Genomic DNA, 14,619 nt, shown 5'->3' on the forward strand with positions numbered 1-14,619 from the left:
CCTGCTCCCTAAAAAAGACCCCGCCAGCCAAATGATTTCGGATCGAGACACAAGAAACCCCCCCAAAAAAAAAAAAGAACAATATTTCTTCTCTAGCTGGAGCAGAAGCTGGGCAGATTATTACTACTGAGTAATGTTTTTGTTTACTCTCCCTCCTTGACAGCCATCTTTTCCCGGCCAACAGCATCCATTCCCCCACCTCCACCTCGAAACGCATCGGGGAAAATTCGACAGGAACTTAACTTACAAAGTCAGACTATTTAATTTAAAGGCAGAGTGATTCTACACCGCTTTCTCTTCTCACAATCATCCTGTGGAGGGAAGGAGGGAGCGAGTGAGTCCGTGTGTCTGTGTGTCCGGACAACGAAGTTGTGCCAGCAGCAACAGGTCCAAGACCAAGCAAGACCGGACCAGACCAGACCCGACTAGACTACAAAAGAAACAAGAGGGAAAGCAAGCAAGCCTGCAGGACCCGGATTAATCGCGGCCGACTGGCTGAAATTCCCATTTTCGCGGAAGGGGGCAAAGAAAAAGTACCTACGGTGGGCCCCACCATGTGTCTATGACGACCAGAATGGATCACTCCCTGTATGATTGGCTACAGTCACCATGATCAACTGAGGTTCTGCAGGCATGGTATTTAGTAGGATGGATCCCACCACCGACTGGGAGAGCTGTGCTGTGTGCGAAAACAAACAGAGCATAAGAAGGAGAGGGTTGCTGCTCAGCTTATATGAGTACAGAGAGCTGGTTCCGTTATTGTGACAGACACAGAAACAAACACCCGGGCGCAGAAGGGATTAATCTATGAATCAATTAGCTTGGACTAGACTGGCACCTTAGTTTTCTTGCTCACCGACATGATCATCGCACTTGATATCATATCGGACCATTTCTTGTGACCGAGGCAACCACCATTCAATTGACTCTGACTATTCTCTATAGTATCTAAGCTATCTTGCATCCTATTATCATAAGTGGTGGTAAGATACTCTTGACTCTTCCGGGTCGAGTCTCCAAAACCGACTGCATTGTCTGCGGGTAGATGCATCATAGCTCTGACTGCTTCCATGGAAGTTGCGGGCGTAGCTCCAAATTGAACCACTTCATTATTAGTTATGATCAAATGGACATGAGAGCCTTATGTCCAGCATAACAGGCACAATTGACCACTTAGATAAGAGGGTAGGGAAAGACAAAAACTACCTATCGAGTGTCGACTCTGGAAGGGAGACTAGAACAGTGTGTGCCCAGAGAATGAGGAAAACACACATCCACACACACACACAAAAAAAAAAAAAAGAAAGCCTTACACACTAGTGCATGGTGCAATTAGCGCCGATTTTCGGCGTCAGTCTTACCCTATTCTGTTCTAGTTCAAGAGACTTATGCACCAACCCACCAAAGATATGGAAAACAAGCACAATGATTGAACGAATCACCAGATGGATCTCAAGTCCACCCAGCTCAAAAGAAAATCGTTCCTAGCGTCGCCGTTTAGAGTCATTCGCACTTCAAATAGTGGCGAGTGGAAACTGAGCTCAGCCGTCTACTCCGGAGTGGGAGGCTGCCAGAAAGCCCAATCGGATGGATTGAGGCGAAGCTAGACCTCACCAAAGCACTGGAACGCCACTGGATGATGGATGGTGTCCGCCCGAAGCGAGATGCTGATGTATCAGATTTCAGCAAGGGACTCATTCAACCTTGGGGTGGATCGGGCCCCGCGATGTTGAAGACATTCCAGCTCACTCGTACTGTGGCTCCGTACATTCATAGTTCGTCCTTCGATCGCCCCATTCGTTACCTACTTATCCATCCCTGGCTGGGGAGTCGTTGCCTGGAGGGTGGCGGTGGTGTACAGTGTACGGAGGACTCGTGGTTTACATGCATAATTTGTGTATAGCATCATGCATAGGTATATGTACCCTGCTTGCTCTCTCCATTTCCAAAGCAAAAGGTGGTTCCCGCCACCCGACATTGCATGCCCGCCCCTGGAGGATGTGTCCAAATGAGGGAATGGATCTATCCCTCGGTCTCTCTCCACTGCACCCCACGGAGGCCGCAAATGCTCATGCAGACATGCATCAGCGGTACATCATTCATCTGCTCATTCAGCTTTCTCTGGTGGGTTCCTGGTCTAGCGGCAAACCCTTATTGATTGTATACGCACGTACTGTACTCCAGAAGACAATCAGTCCAATTCGGAAGTATATCTAGTTCTCGCAGTGATCAACACAACACAGACCCCCGCCATGGTATGATGTTTTACTAGACATCACGTATACGAGACCAATTTGTAGGTCAACAAGTCTCACATCATATCTCGTTATCAGAATTATCCCATCGATGACGATGAAGATACATTAGCTTATGGGGCTATATCTGCTTAAGACTGCTAGCAGTAGGGGGGAGGGGGGCCACGGGGATTTTACCTACCGGAACTAGTTGAGACCCCGCATCTTGCATAACGCCATTTTGACTTCATTGACCACTGAGTTTCAACTCATTGACCGACGCAGCTTGTTTCCCTGTATCGAGGTTCGTCACAATTTGTCGGATTAGGTGGCAGTACAGTGGTCCGTATTTACGGCAGGTAACACGGGTATATATATCGATATGTAGTCTAGTGGTTCGAACGAAGTTCAGCGCAGGAGACTCTCCCCGCATAATATGCCATGAGAGATATAGATTTTGTCCACAAATTAGGCCACGAGTAATAAGTAGTATCTGGTCGGGTTGCACCAGATGCTCATCGATTGATTGAGGCAATTCAGCCAGAGCTGGAAGCATCATGAATCGATGTAGCATACTATATAACTATATATATAAATATTAGCTTGAACACTACTAACTCGTATATTTGAACTTCCCACTGAAGATGACCGCCGTGGCAGCCTGAGATGGTGCCCGCGGGCGGCCCGCCAATCCGCAAGACCCGCGCGTATTCGATCCATGGCCCCTCGCGGGAATCACTCCAATCCCGCTTATTCCACTCGCCATGTCTGACTCGGGGAATCAACAACTCAAGCGCAAACGTGCCCGGATAGCCTGTGAGCCATGTCGACAGAGGAAAAGAAAATGCGACGGGGCAACACCGTGCGCGACGTGCACTGACTGGGGTTATGACTGCCACTATACAGATCAAACGCCCCGAAAGCGTCGTCTATCACAGCCATCTCCCGCTGCAACAGGGGAGCCTCTCCGCTCGCCAGAGGAGGTCGCCAATCAGTCTGATCACCAAGGCATAGCCCGCAGTCTGGAAGCCAATTCCGCTGCCGCATTTGTACGCAAGATGGGCCTCAAGGTCGATCCCGCTAAAGCGCCCAAGTTGGCCTTGTTTGGATGGAACATCGGTGCACGGCAGTTACCCTCACCCTCGGGTATGGGAGCTATACCCCCCGGGCCCGTCGTCGATATCATCTCATTGTCCGATATGAGACAGCTGGCCGAGGTTTATTTTACCAAGATCGATCCTTGCTACGGCTTCATCGACCGGCACATCTTCGAGGACCGCCTCGAGACGCGATGGCAGTCCCCGCTTTCCAGCAGCTCCGTGTATGATAGCGTCCTGGCCGGGGTCGCGGCGCTTGGCGCTCTTTTCTCCCGACGAAGTATGACCATCACCGAACTTCACCTTGTCGAAGCGGCCCGTTCGATCCTCGACGGCCACAACGGTTCTGGGCCTCCAGTCCTTGAGCTCGTGACCGGCTGGGCTCTCCGGGTGGTGTACATGCGCATGACGGCGGCACCACACGCTACCTGGATCGCCAGCTCCACGCTGATGCACCTCATCGAGGCGGCAGGTCTTCACCTCGAATCAACCACATCGCACGACACTCTCCCATTACGTCCTGCCACGCAACACGACCGAGAAATCAGCCGTCGGCTCGTGGGTGTCGCTCACCACCTCAACATCTGGACTTCCTTCGACCTCGGACTGTCGCGCGTGTCCTTCCGCACGGGTCTTCCCCTGCTCCCATCCCCCAAACCAGGCGACTACACATATGAGGTCCTGAACCTCCTCCCCGCCTCCGCATGCCTCGATCCCGAGAATCCCCAAACAGATGGCGACCTCGAACCCACCCTCACCAAAGTTTTGCGGGGCACTCACACCCAGCCCCCATCCGTCATGGCTCAAACGAACCTTGTCCTCTGCATCCTTCGGCGTCTTCGCAATTTAAATCTGTCCATCACTCCGCAGGTCATCGACGAGGTCCTGGCTCTTTTCGGCCGAGCCCTCTCGCACGCGCGGAGTATGGTCACGGATTGCTGTCCCTGGCACCAGGTGGCCAATGTCCCAATGCAGATCCTCTATGTTCTGCTGGAGATGGACACGCGAGCGTCGCTGGCGATGCTGCCTGAGGCGATGCAGACGGTGACGCTGGTCGCCAACACATACGATACCGCCACGATGAAGGAGGCGTATAGCACCGCACGCTTGCTGGTGTCGCTTCACCAGCAGCGTCGTTCAGAGGACACGAAGGTGCTGGCTGAAGTCCTTAACCAAGCCCCTGGCGGGCAGTCTGGTGGTGACACGAGGACTGTGGTCGAACCATTCAGTCCGAGAGTGGAAGAACTGTCTTGGTTGGAGGGGTTGGTCGCGGAAATGCCGAGTCTGCAAGGGCTTGAGCTGGAGCCGTGGCTGCAGCTCCAGGGGGATGTGCTTGGCGGGGAGGGATGGGCATGATGCAATCACCATACGGGATGATCTTCAACGGGGTGTTAACCACATAAACATAGATCGTGTCCTATAAACCCCTCGCTATAAGGATATAACCCGTTCCACGATCTACAGCATGATACCCGGAACGTCATTCTGTTAGCCTGATTGGCTTTCAGTCAAGTATACACTCACGTGACCATAATATACCCGGTTTCGAGGCCACCACCATGGTCTCGATGGCAGTTTCCTAATCTGTAGAACTGAGGCAGTGATATTAGAAGATCTCACATGCTAGCTAAGGTGGAAACGATAATAGGCAGAAGTAAAAGACATGGCCTTCTGGGAATATCAGGAGAAATGAAGAATCGGAATTAGAGGAACCGTGTTACAAGCCCTGCTCCCCGAAAGTGAATATGGAGGATAATTGCACCAGTGACTGACGACACTAATAGAAGTAACACATTCACTTGACAACACGCGAGAAGTGTCTATCCTCCATGTCGAGACTTCTTTCCCCCTGACCTTCCCTCCACCCAGTTCGTTCCTTCCATCCCGGTTCAATTTTCACTCCTAGCAAAAGCTTCATTCAAAGCTTCATCTTTGCTTTTCGCTATCACACATAGTCCTCACAAGTCAAAGTCTCCGTCAAGCCTCTGGGATTGAGACAGTCATAATCAGTTCTTCGAAACCTTTCGCTCCATCACTGAATCCGTAAGTCCTGCCCCGAATCAAATCCTCCCACTCAGTGGCACTAACACTAGAAACGACATCCCTAGCCACAAAACTCCCTCGTTGGTTAGAGCGATGACGACCAGGTCGGGCCTAGAAGGCTTTTGCGACGTATGCGGTCACGCGAACGACCACCACCAGACTTCACGTTGCCCAGCACAAAAGTGCAAGAACTACTGGAAGGAATGCACTGTCGGGTGCTTCCCGTCTGGCCAGTATAACAGAATGTGTTATGGCTGTGTTGACCATCCAGCGGTCAAAGAGTCCCCAGGGTTGTTCAACTGGACAAACAAACGTGACGTGTCCAAGAAACAGCGTGAAGAAGTCGCAAGAACCGGAAGAACAGGCGGCGACTCTCCCTCTGGCAAGACCAAGGAGGAAGAAGTGAGACGCGAGCTGGAAAAGGCGAGAAAGGACGGGGAATAGGAAAACATCTGGCCGCGGTAAGGGTGTAATGGCTGGAGGATAGGAAAAACATGGTTCCCTCATGGTGTTCATCTTGCAGCTCAAATGCTGGCATTTGTTGCGTTGTGTTTCTCTTTTGTATGGCGGATGAAGGGGTGTGGATTTCCTTTATGATCCTTACAGTGGTAGTTATCTGAGGTTCCATCGAGTACACGATGAGGGTGTTTGCGAATTGCCACGGCCATAAATCCAATCACTTATTGATAAGATCGACAATCTCATGCTTACATGGCACTGCTATCATCTACTGTGTCGTCCACCCATCGCAGAATGCTTTCATAATCCAGCTCCTTGGGCTCCGTGTCTTCAGTGTCAGAGCCATCTTCAACCCAACCTTTTATCCACGGATGCACCTGCATCAGGCGCACCGAGTCAATATCATTGATACCGTCATCTAACCAAATGCCGCCTTCATGAAACCTATGCCAATCAAAAAGGCAGGATGTTGCCCGGTAAGATTGCCACTCTACCAGAATTCGTTCTCGATGCGGTGACCTGGCCTGTTAGCATATTTCAAGAGTTTGGAATTGTCTCAGACTTACTCATCAGCATTCTTCGCAGAACGACAGTCATCAACCTCGTGAGCTTCCTGATAATGACAGTGGTGCGCGTCGCTCGCCGGAACTCGTTGCCCAGCTTTTAGCTTCCAGTATATCTGCCAAGAGAGTGGTCTGTGCATATGTCCAAGATGCTCTCTAACTTCGAGACTGAGATTTGTGATTGGAGTTGAGCCAAACGGCGGTGCTGGGGACCGTGGCCACGGCAGCATTTGTATCTGGCAATCTGGTCGACAGAACTGGGAGGTTTGAAACTCAGCCACTCGAGTGCAGAGCGGCTCTTTCCAATGAGATGAACTGTAAGCTACTTGAAGAAACGATTGCGTGGTATTTGTCCAACATGCAGCAGGTAGACAAATGACTGGTAGCTCGCCGAGTGAAACTTGTAGGAAACGTGTTGCCTGGTTGTTGTGTACCGCTGCCGCCCAGAATAGACTCAAATGCGGCTTTAGATATGTGATTGCTTGAAGAAGCTGTCTCTTGTCAATCTTGTCCCATGGGATTTGTGGTCTAGGTCGTCGCCACATTGACGACTGAGCTGGAGGAGGTTGCAGATCGTATTTCTCATCGACCGGCGAAAGAGCCTTTGCCACTCCCAAAGATGCACCCCCGATCAAATTGCAAGGAATGCTAGGATCGAAGAACGCACTACATATCAACGAGTCCCGAGCGCAACGTGTGGAGCCCAGAGTCATGAGTTTATCAACTGCCTGAAAGAGCTCATGGAAGATTGTGTCTTTGTGAGTTGTAGGTAAGCAAGAGGACTTGGTCGAAATCATGATCGGTGGAGGATACTCTGGCCAAGGTGTTTCGGGGGTTTTGGTATTGATGACAGCGACAAGAGCAGTGAGCAATTCTCCTTCTAGGCCTTCCGAGATGCAAAATTCGAGAAGGATATTGAAAGCCATAAATGAAGTTGGAGCAACTGCACCCCAGTCTCCTCTTTGAGGGCTATATTAGCGAGTGAACTCGAGAATGAATTTGGAATGCAGACCTACCCATGTGCGGCATTGCTCACTAGTCTCAGCATCCATGGAGAATACCTCTTAGTTCGTTCCTCATCTTCCTCGGATTCGATTTCGAAGAGAGCCTCCCAGTTACCTTGCAAGATAATCTCCCAAAAAGATTTTTCAAGCTGCATATTACCTTGATGATACATTTTGCAGTCCACGCCAGCCTGTTGTAGGATCTCGACCCAGCGGGCAGAAAAGATATAAGACCACGCCAAGATGATGCTTGTGAGATATCCTGGGCGAAGAGGGCTGGCAGAAATGGGAATGGCAATTTCTGGTCGCGTCTCGGCCGATGTCTTACATATGTCAAAAGATCGACTCGAAATGAACTGACAGTATTCGATTGAGTTCTGGGGTTGGTCGCAGGCTTGATCTTTTGTGGACTGAATGCAGATTGTAGACATGAGATAACAGGTATGCAAGTTCGCTACCACTTCTTCAGGAGGAGCATGAAAGAAAGGAGGAACATCTTTCAGTAAACCCAGAAGCGATCGTATGTAGAAGCCTAACGTGTCAGAGCCTGGGACACGGGCAGCGGCCGCATTTTTCCACTCTGTAAACTTGGACTGATAACACAGATTGAACTGTGAATCTGCCGGACAGATTCCGTCACCAGGTGAATAGCTGAAGGTGCTGTCAGATGTTTCTGAGGATGCATCACTATCGTGAGTTGTTTGGGCTGAGCCTCCGTTCTCCACTATTATTTTCTCGTTGGCCATATGCGAAAACCGGCCTCCGCTGTCAGGAGTAGAGTTTGAGCTGTAATGAAATGACCTCGATGTCTCATTGCTCTCACGAGCGCTGTCAGATGAGTCTTCCTTCCCCATGATTGATGTTTCGATGGTGATTTGTGGAGAAGAAGAGAGTAGTACTGTAGCCTTCAAATCAAGGCGAGTAAAGAAATCGTGTTGGTTTTAGAGAAGGAAGCAATTTGCTGGCCTAGACAATGTTGGCTTCAGATGACTGGGGTTTGTGGCTCTGAAAGACTTTGAATATTCAAGTTTTTGTGGAGTGGAATGCGAGTTTTGCATGCAGTGAAGATGGATGGAGGGATGACGCCTGTTTCCCAATCCAGTAACCGACGCGATGAACAGCCTACGTCAGGTGATCAAAACATGTGGAGATGATACGATTTTACCAACTTCACTAGATCTACAGTTACCTGTCTATACATATCAAGTGATGTAACAGTCATTTTCAGTAGGCTTCTGTCAATTTCTCATAGATTATGAGATCCAAGCAGACAATATCCGACGTCTCGTCACTAGACAGAAGCCGCAGCCTCAACCCAACCAGCTATTCTTCCCCATCTGCAGGCCAAATCTGCCCGTTGTTGGTCTTGACTACACTGAAGTTTCCAGCCTTACGATCCACAATTGTCACCTCCTTGGGTTTGAGAAACATGGGCTCGGTGATCGCATGGTATTCGGCGAGATACGGTCTCTTCATCGCAACCTACTTCTACGTCAGCTAGAAGAGACTTTGCTTTCGGAGAAGCAGAAGACTTACGTTCAACACCCATTCCTTCGAGGCATTCCTGCGACAGAGGTTGATTAGTGATGAAATACAATAGAAAGGCGTGATAAGCTCACCAGTTCTTGATTATCAGAATCTCCCCCTGATTCTCCTGCGACTGATACACTTCGAAGAGCGTGCATGCGGACTCGCGAGCAATTTTGTAAAAGACAGACCCCAGAGCTGCGAAGTATTTGTCGACGTCTTCCTCCGCCACCCAGACACGAACTTGAAGCGACACGAGGTTGGAAGAATCTGACATGTTGAGATTGAGTGATAGTGACCGCGGAGAGACGAAGAGAGAACTGTCTACATCAGTACTCCAGTACATACTCAAAGGGGGATTAAGTAGGTTCCTGAACACCAGGATCTGAGCCCTGCAACTGATAAATCGGACTATCTCAGATGTGGTCACACTTTATTGTTGTTGATCCTCAACGCGCCAACAAGCCGGCTTTGTGCGTTCATGTGTGACTTTGGATGATCACAATGCATGAATTCGAGGTAGTGAGCGAGCTTCCACTGACCAAGAGGCTCCCTAGTCGCATAGAATAGGGCGACAAGAAGTGACACGGAGCCTGCTTCGTGGTCAACAATCGAGATAGCAGCCAGCTCACTCTGTCACCCAAGCTATCATCTCAGCTCACGGACGATCACCCGACCAGTCCGAGCTTGATGCAATGGAAGCTCCTTATAGCTTAAGGTGGTTCGCACAATGGTATCATTGGAGGTCTATGAGATAATAGTTCACGTAACCTACAATGATCAGGAGGTATTTCGCCCCATAAGCTCCCATCTGAAAATGGACACAGATGGAGAAATGTGGTTGTTGTACCATCACAGTAGTTTTATCAGGGAAAAGTTGAAGCGTTCCTGACAATCACATGCTTCATCAAACTGACACTGAAGGCTAATGCCCAAAGGGGTTAGCCCGTCATCTCCCCGCAGCAACCGAGAGCTTTCCCCCACCAAATTCACGCGCCGCTTGCCGGCCCGGTCTCGTCGCCGGTGAGCAACAGCACAGCACATTACCCCTCACTATCACCACCCCAATCTATATTTCCATCTTTTCTCTCTATTGCCTCTTTCCTGTTATAATCCACTTCAATTCTACTCTCGATTCAATAAACTACCCGAAGACATACCCTCCATTCCCACCGGCAGTCAAACCACAATGCCCTCCCTCAAGGAAAGCACCATCGCCTTCATTGGCGGCGGCAACATGGCCTCGGCAATCATCAAGGGTCTAGTCGCACAGAACATCGAGAAGCAGAAGATCGTCGTCGCCGAGCCCTGGGAGGTCAACCGCTCCAAAATGGACGCCATTGGCGTGCGCACCACGACCGACAATGTCGCCGCCGGCGGGGACGCCGACATCGTGATCATCGCCGTCAAACCCCAGATCACCAAGACCGTGTGCCAGGAGCTCGCCGCCTCGTGGGCCCAGCGCTCCACCCTCCCCATTGTCGTGAGCATCGCAGCCGGCATCACCATGAAGAGCCTGCGCGAGTGGGTCCAGACGAGCGACGGCCGCTCGGCGCACATCGTGCGGGTCATGCCCAACACCCCCGCCCTGGTGAACGAGGGCGCTTCAGGCCTGGTCGCTAGCGAGGATGTCACGGCGGAGGAGAAGGAGGTTATCGGCGAGTTGTTGGGCAGTGTGAGCAAGGCGACGGAGTGGGTGGACCGCGAGGAGCTGCTGGATGTCGTGACAGGATTGTCTGGTATGGGTCTCCCTTCACACCCCCGGAAACGCTGGAGGACCACATGACTGGAGGGAATAAACAGTATTTGTTGATGGGACTCTAAACGATTGACCGATTTGCACTTTTCTATAGGATCCGGCCCCGCCTATTTCTTCGCCATGGTCGAGCACCTTGTGGCTAGTGCCACCGCTTTGGGTCTGTCCAAGGAGCAAGCGACCCGTCTCGCGGCGCAGACGTGTCTGGGTGCCGGTAAGATGCTGGTGGAATCGGACGAGGAGCCCGCGCAGCTGCGCAAGAATGTTACCAGCCCCAACGGCACAACGCACGCGGCTTTGCAGACCTTTGAGGCTCTGAACTTCAAGGAGATTGTGGACAAGGCGGTACAGTCCGCTACGGCACGGGCTGAGGAGTTGGGAAAGACCCTCGGCTAGATGTTCTTTACTTTAAACTCCCCTTTAAAAAAAAAAAAAAAGGAGAAAGGTAAATAAAATCAAATAGAACTTCCTGAATCCGTTGCGACTCATTTCCCCCGTTTTCAACTTTCCGAGTGGCCCACTCGGAGTGTAGTGCTACCAAGTCGGCCACAAGGGTACTGGATGAAGCATCCTACGACTGTATTGGTAGGTGTACCTTGTTAAAAACACCTGGCATCGCCGATTAGATTCAACTTATGCAGAGACTTTACAAATCAGTACCAGCAATTACCAATGGAACGAAATCTACTAGTTGACATGTGGTAGAGCATTAAAATACATCATTATTGAAGATACATAGACGCATAGAGACGCACTTGTGACCCTGCTCATCGATGGACATCGGGAGAGGTAGGCACCAAATGCAGAAAGTAAGGTCTTGATAGATCGGGACGTGGGATAATTGGGACTTCCGCCATGGCAGTCTAAGCGGCGTGCATGGCACCGTGCTTGCAGTAGGTGCCATCAGCGACAGAGCCCATGTGGACTGGGCGGCCGTGGGCGCACAGGGCCCAGGTCTTGCCATCCTCGTCACAGATAATCGTGTTATCCACGCAAGACCCACTGCCGTGGGAGCTGCCGTGGGAGCTATCGTGGGCAGTGCCGTGAGTGTTTCCTCCATGAGAGGCACCGTGAGCGAACCGGTCGGACTCAGGCTCGGCGGGGGCAGGCGCAGGGACAGTCGGTAGCAGCACAGTGTGCTCCGTGTTGGAGCCAAAGGCGGATGCCACCTTAGAAGCAGAGTGGGAAGAAGCAGAAGAGGAAGAAGAAGAGGAGGGCGAAGAAGCCCCCGCGCCCGAGGAAGTCAATGCATGGGAAGAAGAGGAAGACGAAGAAGAGACGGCGGAGTTAGTGCCGTGGGAGCCTCCCAAGAAGTCGGCCGAGCCCGTGCAGGTGTAACCGGTGCCTGAACCGCTGCCCTCGACGGACGAGCCGGGAAGGGGAAAGTTAACGTCCTGGCCCTCAATGGTTGTGCATCCTCCAGGTCCATTGATGTTGGCAATGAACATGGGCGGAGCACTGCTGAAGCTGGCGACGGCACCAGCGATCTCCTGCTGTGCGACCTCCCGCTTCTTCGAACCGCCGATGGTGACCTGAGCGCAATTCATGTACATCTCCCGGTTGCCGACCTTGTTGAACCAGGACCAAGCCAGGAGAGCTTGCCCACCGGGAGCGTCGGAGGGAACTGAGAACTGGTACTTGGAGGTAAGGGGGCATCCTCCGATCATCGAGTGGATGACCTTGAATGACTTGCCCTGATCGTAGGAGAGGGAGATTTGGCACGATCCTCCCTCGTGCGTGGCGCTTCCCTGCAGTTCCAGACTGTATGAGCCGCCTGGGGAGTAGTTGGCCACAGAAGAGAACGGATCGTTTGCATATCCTTTACATGGGAAGTCGTGGCCATCGCTGGATAGAGGGTTGGTGTATGAGTAGTCCTTGTTGTCACCGCCGTTGGGATTGAGGGGACTGCGGATGGGGTACGGGTTGGACATCTGGACGTGGGCGGACACCGACGAGGCCAGAAGGCCGCAAAGAAGGGCAACACTCTTCATATTGAGGTATAGGCGAGGGCACAACTGTCTCAATGCTTGATAAGGACGAGACTGAAGTTGCGAAGGTCCAACTGGTCAGTCGTAAATCCTCCACAGCAGAGACCCAGAAGCGTAACACTTACCCTGCTTGTGTCCACAGTTTGACAACTATACCAGAAAACACCAACGTTTGGCAAAGGTGAGCAACGGCTCGTATGCTATTGAAGCACTATCAACGAGATGCCTTGAGTTGCGCACAAAGGAGAAGGCACAGAGATCCCACCAGCGTGAGAAGATGAAGGAAGCCAGTTCCTATAAATAATATAAGAAGTGGTATGCCTGACAGGCTTATTCCATAACTCTGACTGGGTCCTTGGAGGAATGGTGGAAGGCCTGCTGTAACGGAATGCAGGTCCGCGTAGGCTTGACAACAAGAGAACCATGGACATTCCGGGCCAGCTGCTGCCCTGAGTTGCTGCCATTTGTTCTAGGCGGGTCATCTCGATCCGCCTTCTTGCACTTTGTGTGAATTGTCTGTTAAGATCTCGAAATGTCATCGAAAGCCTCTGTCGGTGTTGTGTTTGTACATATTGTCCGCGCATGAACATGAAAGTCGGGTTTCTGCGTCGGCCATGCGCATGCGACATAGAGTTTGAAGCAGGAGGTAAACAACCAATCGTAGCTGTGTCGTACCTAAGTTGTTTCCCTGATCGCCAGGCACATGAGTATTTTCAATGATCTTAGCCACTATTTTGACAAACAGATCATCCATCAATGGTCCTCCCCCGGTCGATCACCCTGGCGTGAACAGTCCACTGCCTCGAGAAGCAAGTATCTAGACAGGCATCCACCCCGATCCAAACCTATTTTTACTTTCCACTTGCATCATAGCTTTGCGCCCTTTCTAAAACGTATTTGCTCCTTCTTGCCGGCCGCAATTGCGAGGAAAATGATGTCTCGTATCACGAGGGTGGACCGGACACTGCATCTGAATTCCGCCTCCCGAGTAATTTAGCCACTGTCCTCTGATCAGAGTTTGAATGGTCCGAACTGAATACTTTGGCAAGCGCCCCTGCCCAGCCAGCGAATATTGAGTTGAAATCTTCGTGCCGTCCAACATGCCAAACGTTCCCAGGGCAGAAAGGGGGCTGGGAATCTGCCCGAGCGCCAAAGGTTCGCCACTCCATAGGGATAGACAGACGAGGATTCAGCCAGTATGAATTTACTCGGTGTAGCTGTAGACTTAAAGAATCAGGGACTTTCATGAGGATCGGCAGCCCTTTCCGGTCCGCGCGCCCTGGCCCCTGCAGTTGCGTCTCAGAAACTGGCAGATGAACTTGCGGCACATTATTCGTCTGTCCGAAGCCCATGGCTTGTGACAACATGAGTTTCAAGTTAGACTACTGCTATTCGACCGAGATCAAGATGTTTCGGCTGGGTATGCTGCTCTTCTCATGATCGGTGTATCGTTTATAGTCGTTGTGGCGAAAAGTATTCGTTGTCTCACAAGGGGGCAGAGGCATAAGAAAGGGGCAAGGGACACCCCTCGAAGAAAGATTCTGACATAGCAGTTGTAAAGCCGTTAAGAGTTGATTTTAGTAAGCTCGGTGTAGTGATGCCTCAAAAACTGTGCTCTCCTTCTATCAAACCACAATTCGATTGACCCAGCAGGTGTCAAGATTGAATCAACTGATGAACGTTGACTCAGCCCGTTAAAGGATTATTTTGCGTTACACAAGCTAAAGGCGGGCGATAAGTAGTGTTCAGTGTGGTTTGACGAGAAGGATTGCGCGGGATGATGGCAATAGGCCGAAGAAAGTGGAATCTGTTCCTAGGAATCTCTTGGATAGAGGATAGCAAGTCAGTCACACTAATTACTACTAGATACTCCGTACTCCGTGTTCCGTAGTAGTACGTCCTACGTCCAGCCTAAAAGCTTACCTTTGGAGAAGCCTAGTCCTAATGA

The 14,619-nt window shown here is 51.1% G+C and overlaps 7 protein-coding genes across 7 annotated transcripts; 4 read left to right on the forward strand and 3 right to left on the reverse strand.

Annotated features, from left to right (window-relative positions):
- The first annotated feature begins 1,763 nt into the window (after window positions 1-1,763).
- On the forward strand, window positions 1,764-2,349 carry BP01DRAFT_102095 (uncharacterized protein). The gene has a single exon (XM_025570246.1). The coding sequence runs from the start codon at window positions 1,885-1,887 to the stop codon at window positions 2,215-2,217; it is 333 nt and encodes a 110-aa protein (XP_025429314.1). The 5' UTR covers window positions 1,764-1,884; the 3' UTR covers window positions 2,218-2,349.
- Window positions 2,350-2,919: 570 nt separating this feature from the next.
- On the forward strand, window positions 2,920-4,873 carry BP01DRAFT_358589 (fungal specific transcription factor domain-containing protein). Its single transcript, XM_025575472.1, has one exon. It carries the CDS (start codon window positions 3,293-3,295, stop codon window positions 4,685-4,687), a length of 1,395 nt encoding a protein of 464 aa, XP_025429315.1. The 5' UTR covers window positions 2,920-3,292; the 3' UTR covers window positions 4,688-4,873.
- Window positions 4,874-5,077: 204 nt separating this feature from the next.
- Window positions 5,078-5,970, forward strand: BP01DRAFT_102108 (uncharacterized protein). The gene is made up of 2 exons (XM_025570247.1): window positions 5,078-5,374; window positions 5,440-5,970. The coding sequence occupies exon 2, from the start codon at window positions 5,468-5,470 to the stop codon at window positions 5,816-5,818; it is 351 nt and encodes a 116-aa protein (XP_025429316.1). The 5' UTR covers window positions 5,078-5,374; window positions 5,440-5,467; the 3' UTR covers window positions 5,819-5,970.
- Window positions 5,971-6,039: 69 nt separating this feature from the next.
- On the reverse strand, window positions 6,040-8,463 carry BP01DRAFT_323383 (uncharacterized protein). The gene is made up of 3 exons (XM_025572792.1): window positions 7,413-8,463; window positions 6,400-7,356; window positions 6,040-6,352 (listed from the first exon to the last, which is right to left on the reverse strand). The coding sequence occupies exons 1-3, from the start codon at window positions 8,252-8,254 to the stop codon at window positions 6,082-6,084; spliced, it is 2,070 nt and encodes a 689-aa protein (XP_025429317.1). The 5' UTR covers window positions 8,255-8,463; the 3' UTR covers window positions 6,040-6,081.
- Window positions 8,464-8,723: 260 nt separating this feature from the next.
- On the reverse strand, window positions 8,724-9,204 carry BP01DRAFT_384537 (putative quinol monooxygenase; the record flags this gene model as incomplete). The annotated part of the gene is made up of 3 exons (XM_025577516.1): window positions 8,724-8,882; window positions 8,937-8,964; window positions 9,020-9,204. 3 exons carry the CDS (start codon window positions 9,202-9,204, stop codon window positions 8,724-8,726), a joined length of 372 nt encoding a protein of 123 aa, XP_025429318.1.
- A 751-nt stretch (window positions 9,205-9,955) lies between these two features.
- BP01DRAFT_417314 (pyrroline-5-carboxylate reductase family protein) lies at window positions 9,956-11,129 on the forward strand. Its single transcript, XM_025579251.1, has 2 exons — window positions 9,956-10,666; window positions 10,781-11,129. Exons 1-2 carry the CDS (start codon window positions 10,117-10,119, stop codon window positions 11,077-11,079), a joined length of 849 nt encoding a protein of 282 aa, XP_025429319.1. The 5' UTR covers window positions 9,956-10,116; the 3' UTR covers window positions 11,080-11,129.
- A 256-nt stretch (window positions 11,130-11,385) lies between these two features.
- BP01DRAFT_358593 (uncharacterized protein) lies at window positions 11,386-13,021 on the reverse strand. The gene is made up of 2 exons (XM_025575473.1): window positions 12,797-13,021; window positions 11,386-12,725 (listed from the first exon to the last, which is right to left on the reverse strand). The coding sequence occupies exon 2, from the start codon at window positions 12,672-12,674 to the stop codon at window positions 11,547-11,549; it is 1,128 nt and encodes a 375-aa protein (XP_025429320.1). The 5' UTR covers window positions 12,675-12,725; window positions 12,797-13,021; the 3' UTR covers window positions 11,386-11,546.
- Between the last annotated feature and the right edge of the window lie 1,598 nt (window positions 13,022-14,619).

The sequence above is a fragment of the Aspergillus saccharolyticus genome (genome assembly GCF_003184585.1).
Source record: "Aspergillus saccharolyticus JOP 1030-1 unplaced genomic scaffold BP01scaffold_27, whole genome shotgun sequence".
NCBI classification, from domain to species: domain Eukaryota; kingdom Fungi; phylum Ascomycota; class Eurotiomycetes; order Eurotiales; family Aspergillaceae; genus Aspergillus; species Aspergillus saccharolyticus.

Bases quoted from the DNA above. Each gene is read 5' to 3' on its own strand.
- BP01DRAFT_102095 (XM_025570246.1), top strand. From the start codon at position 1,885: ATGCATAATTTGTGTATAGCATCATGCATAGGTATATGTACCCTGCTT.
- BP01DRAFT_358589 (XM_025575472.1), top strand. From the start codon at position 3,293: ATGGGCCTCAAGGTCGATCCCGCTAAAGCGCCCAAGTTGGCCTTGTTT.
- BP01DRAFT_102108 (XM_025570247.1), top strand. From the start codon at position 5,468: ATGACGACCAGGTCGGGCCTAGAAGGCTTTTGCGACGTATGCGGTCAC.
- BP01DRAFT_323383 (XM_025572792.1), bottom strand. From the start codon at position 8,254: ATGGGGAAGGAAGACTCATCTGACAGCGCTCGTGAGAGCAATGAGACA. The intron at 7,357-7,412 runs GTAGGTCTGCAT...TAGCCCTCAAAG, and splicing joins GTGAGCAATGCCGCACATGG to AGGAGACTGGGGTGCAGTTG. The intron at 6,353-6,399 runs GTAAGTCTGAGA...CTAACAGGCCAG, and splicing joins TCTGCGAAGAATGCTGATGA to GTCACCGCATCGAGAACGAA.
- BP01DRAFT_417314 (XM_025579251.1), top strand. From the start codon at position 10,117: ATGCCCTCCCTCAAGGAAAGCACCATCGCCTTCATTGGCGGCGGCAAC. The intron at 10,667-10,780 runs GTATGGGTCTCC...ACTTTTCTATAG, and splicing joins TGTCGTGACAGGATTGTCTG to GATCCGGCCCCGCCTATTTC.
- BP01DRAFT_358593 (XM_025575473.1), bottom strand. From the start codon at position 12,674: ATGAAGAGTGTTGCCCTTCTTTGCGGCCTTCTGGCCTCGTCGGTGTCC.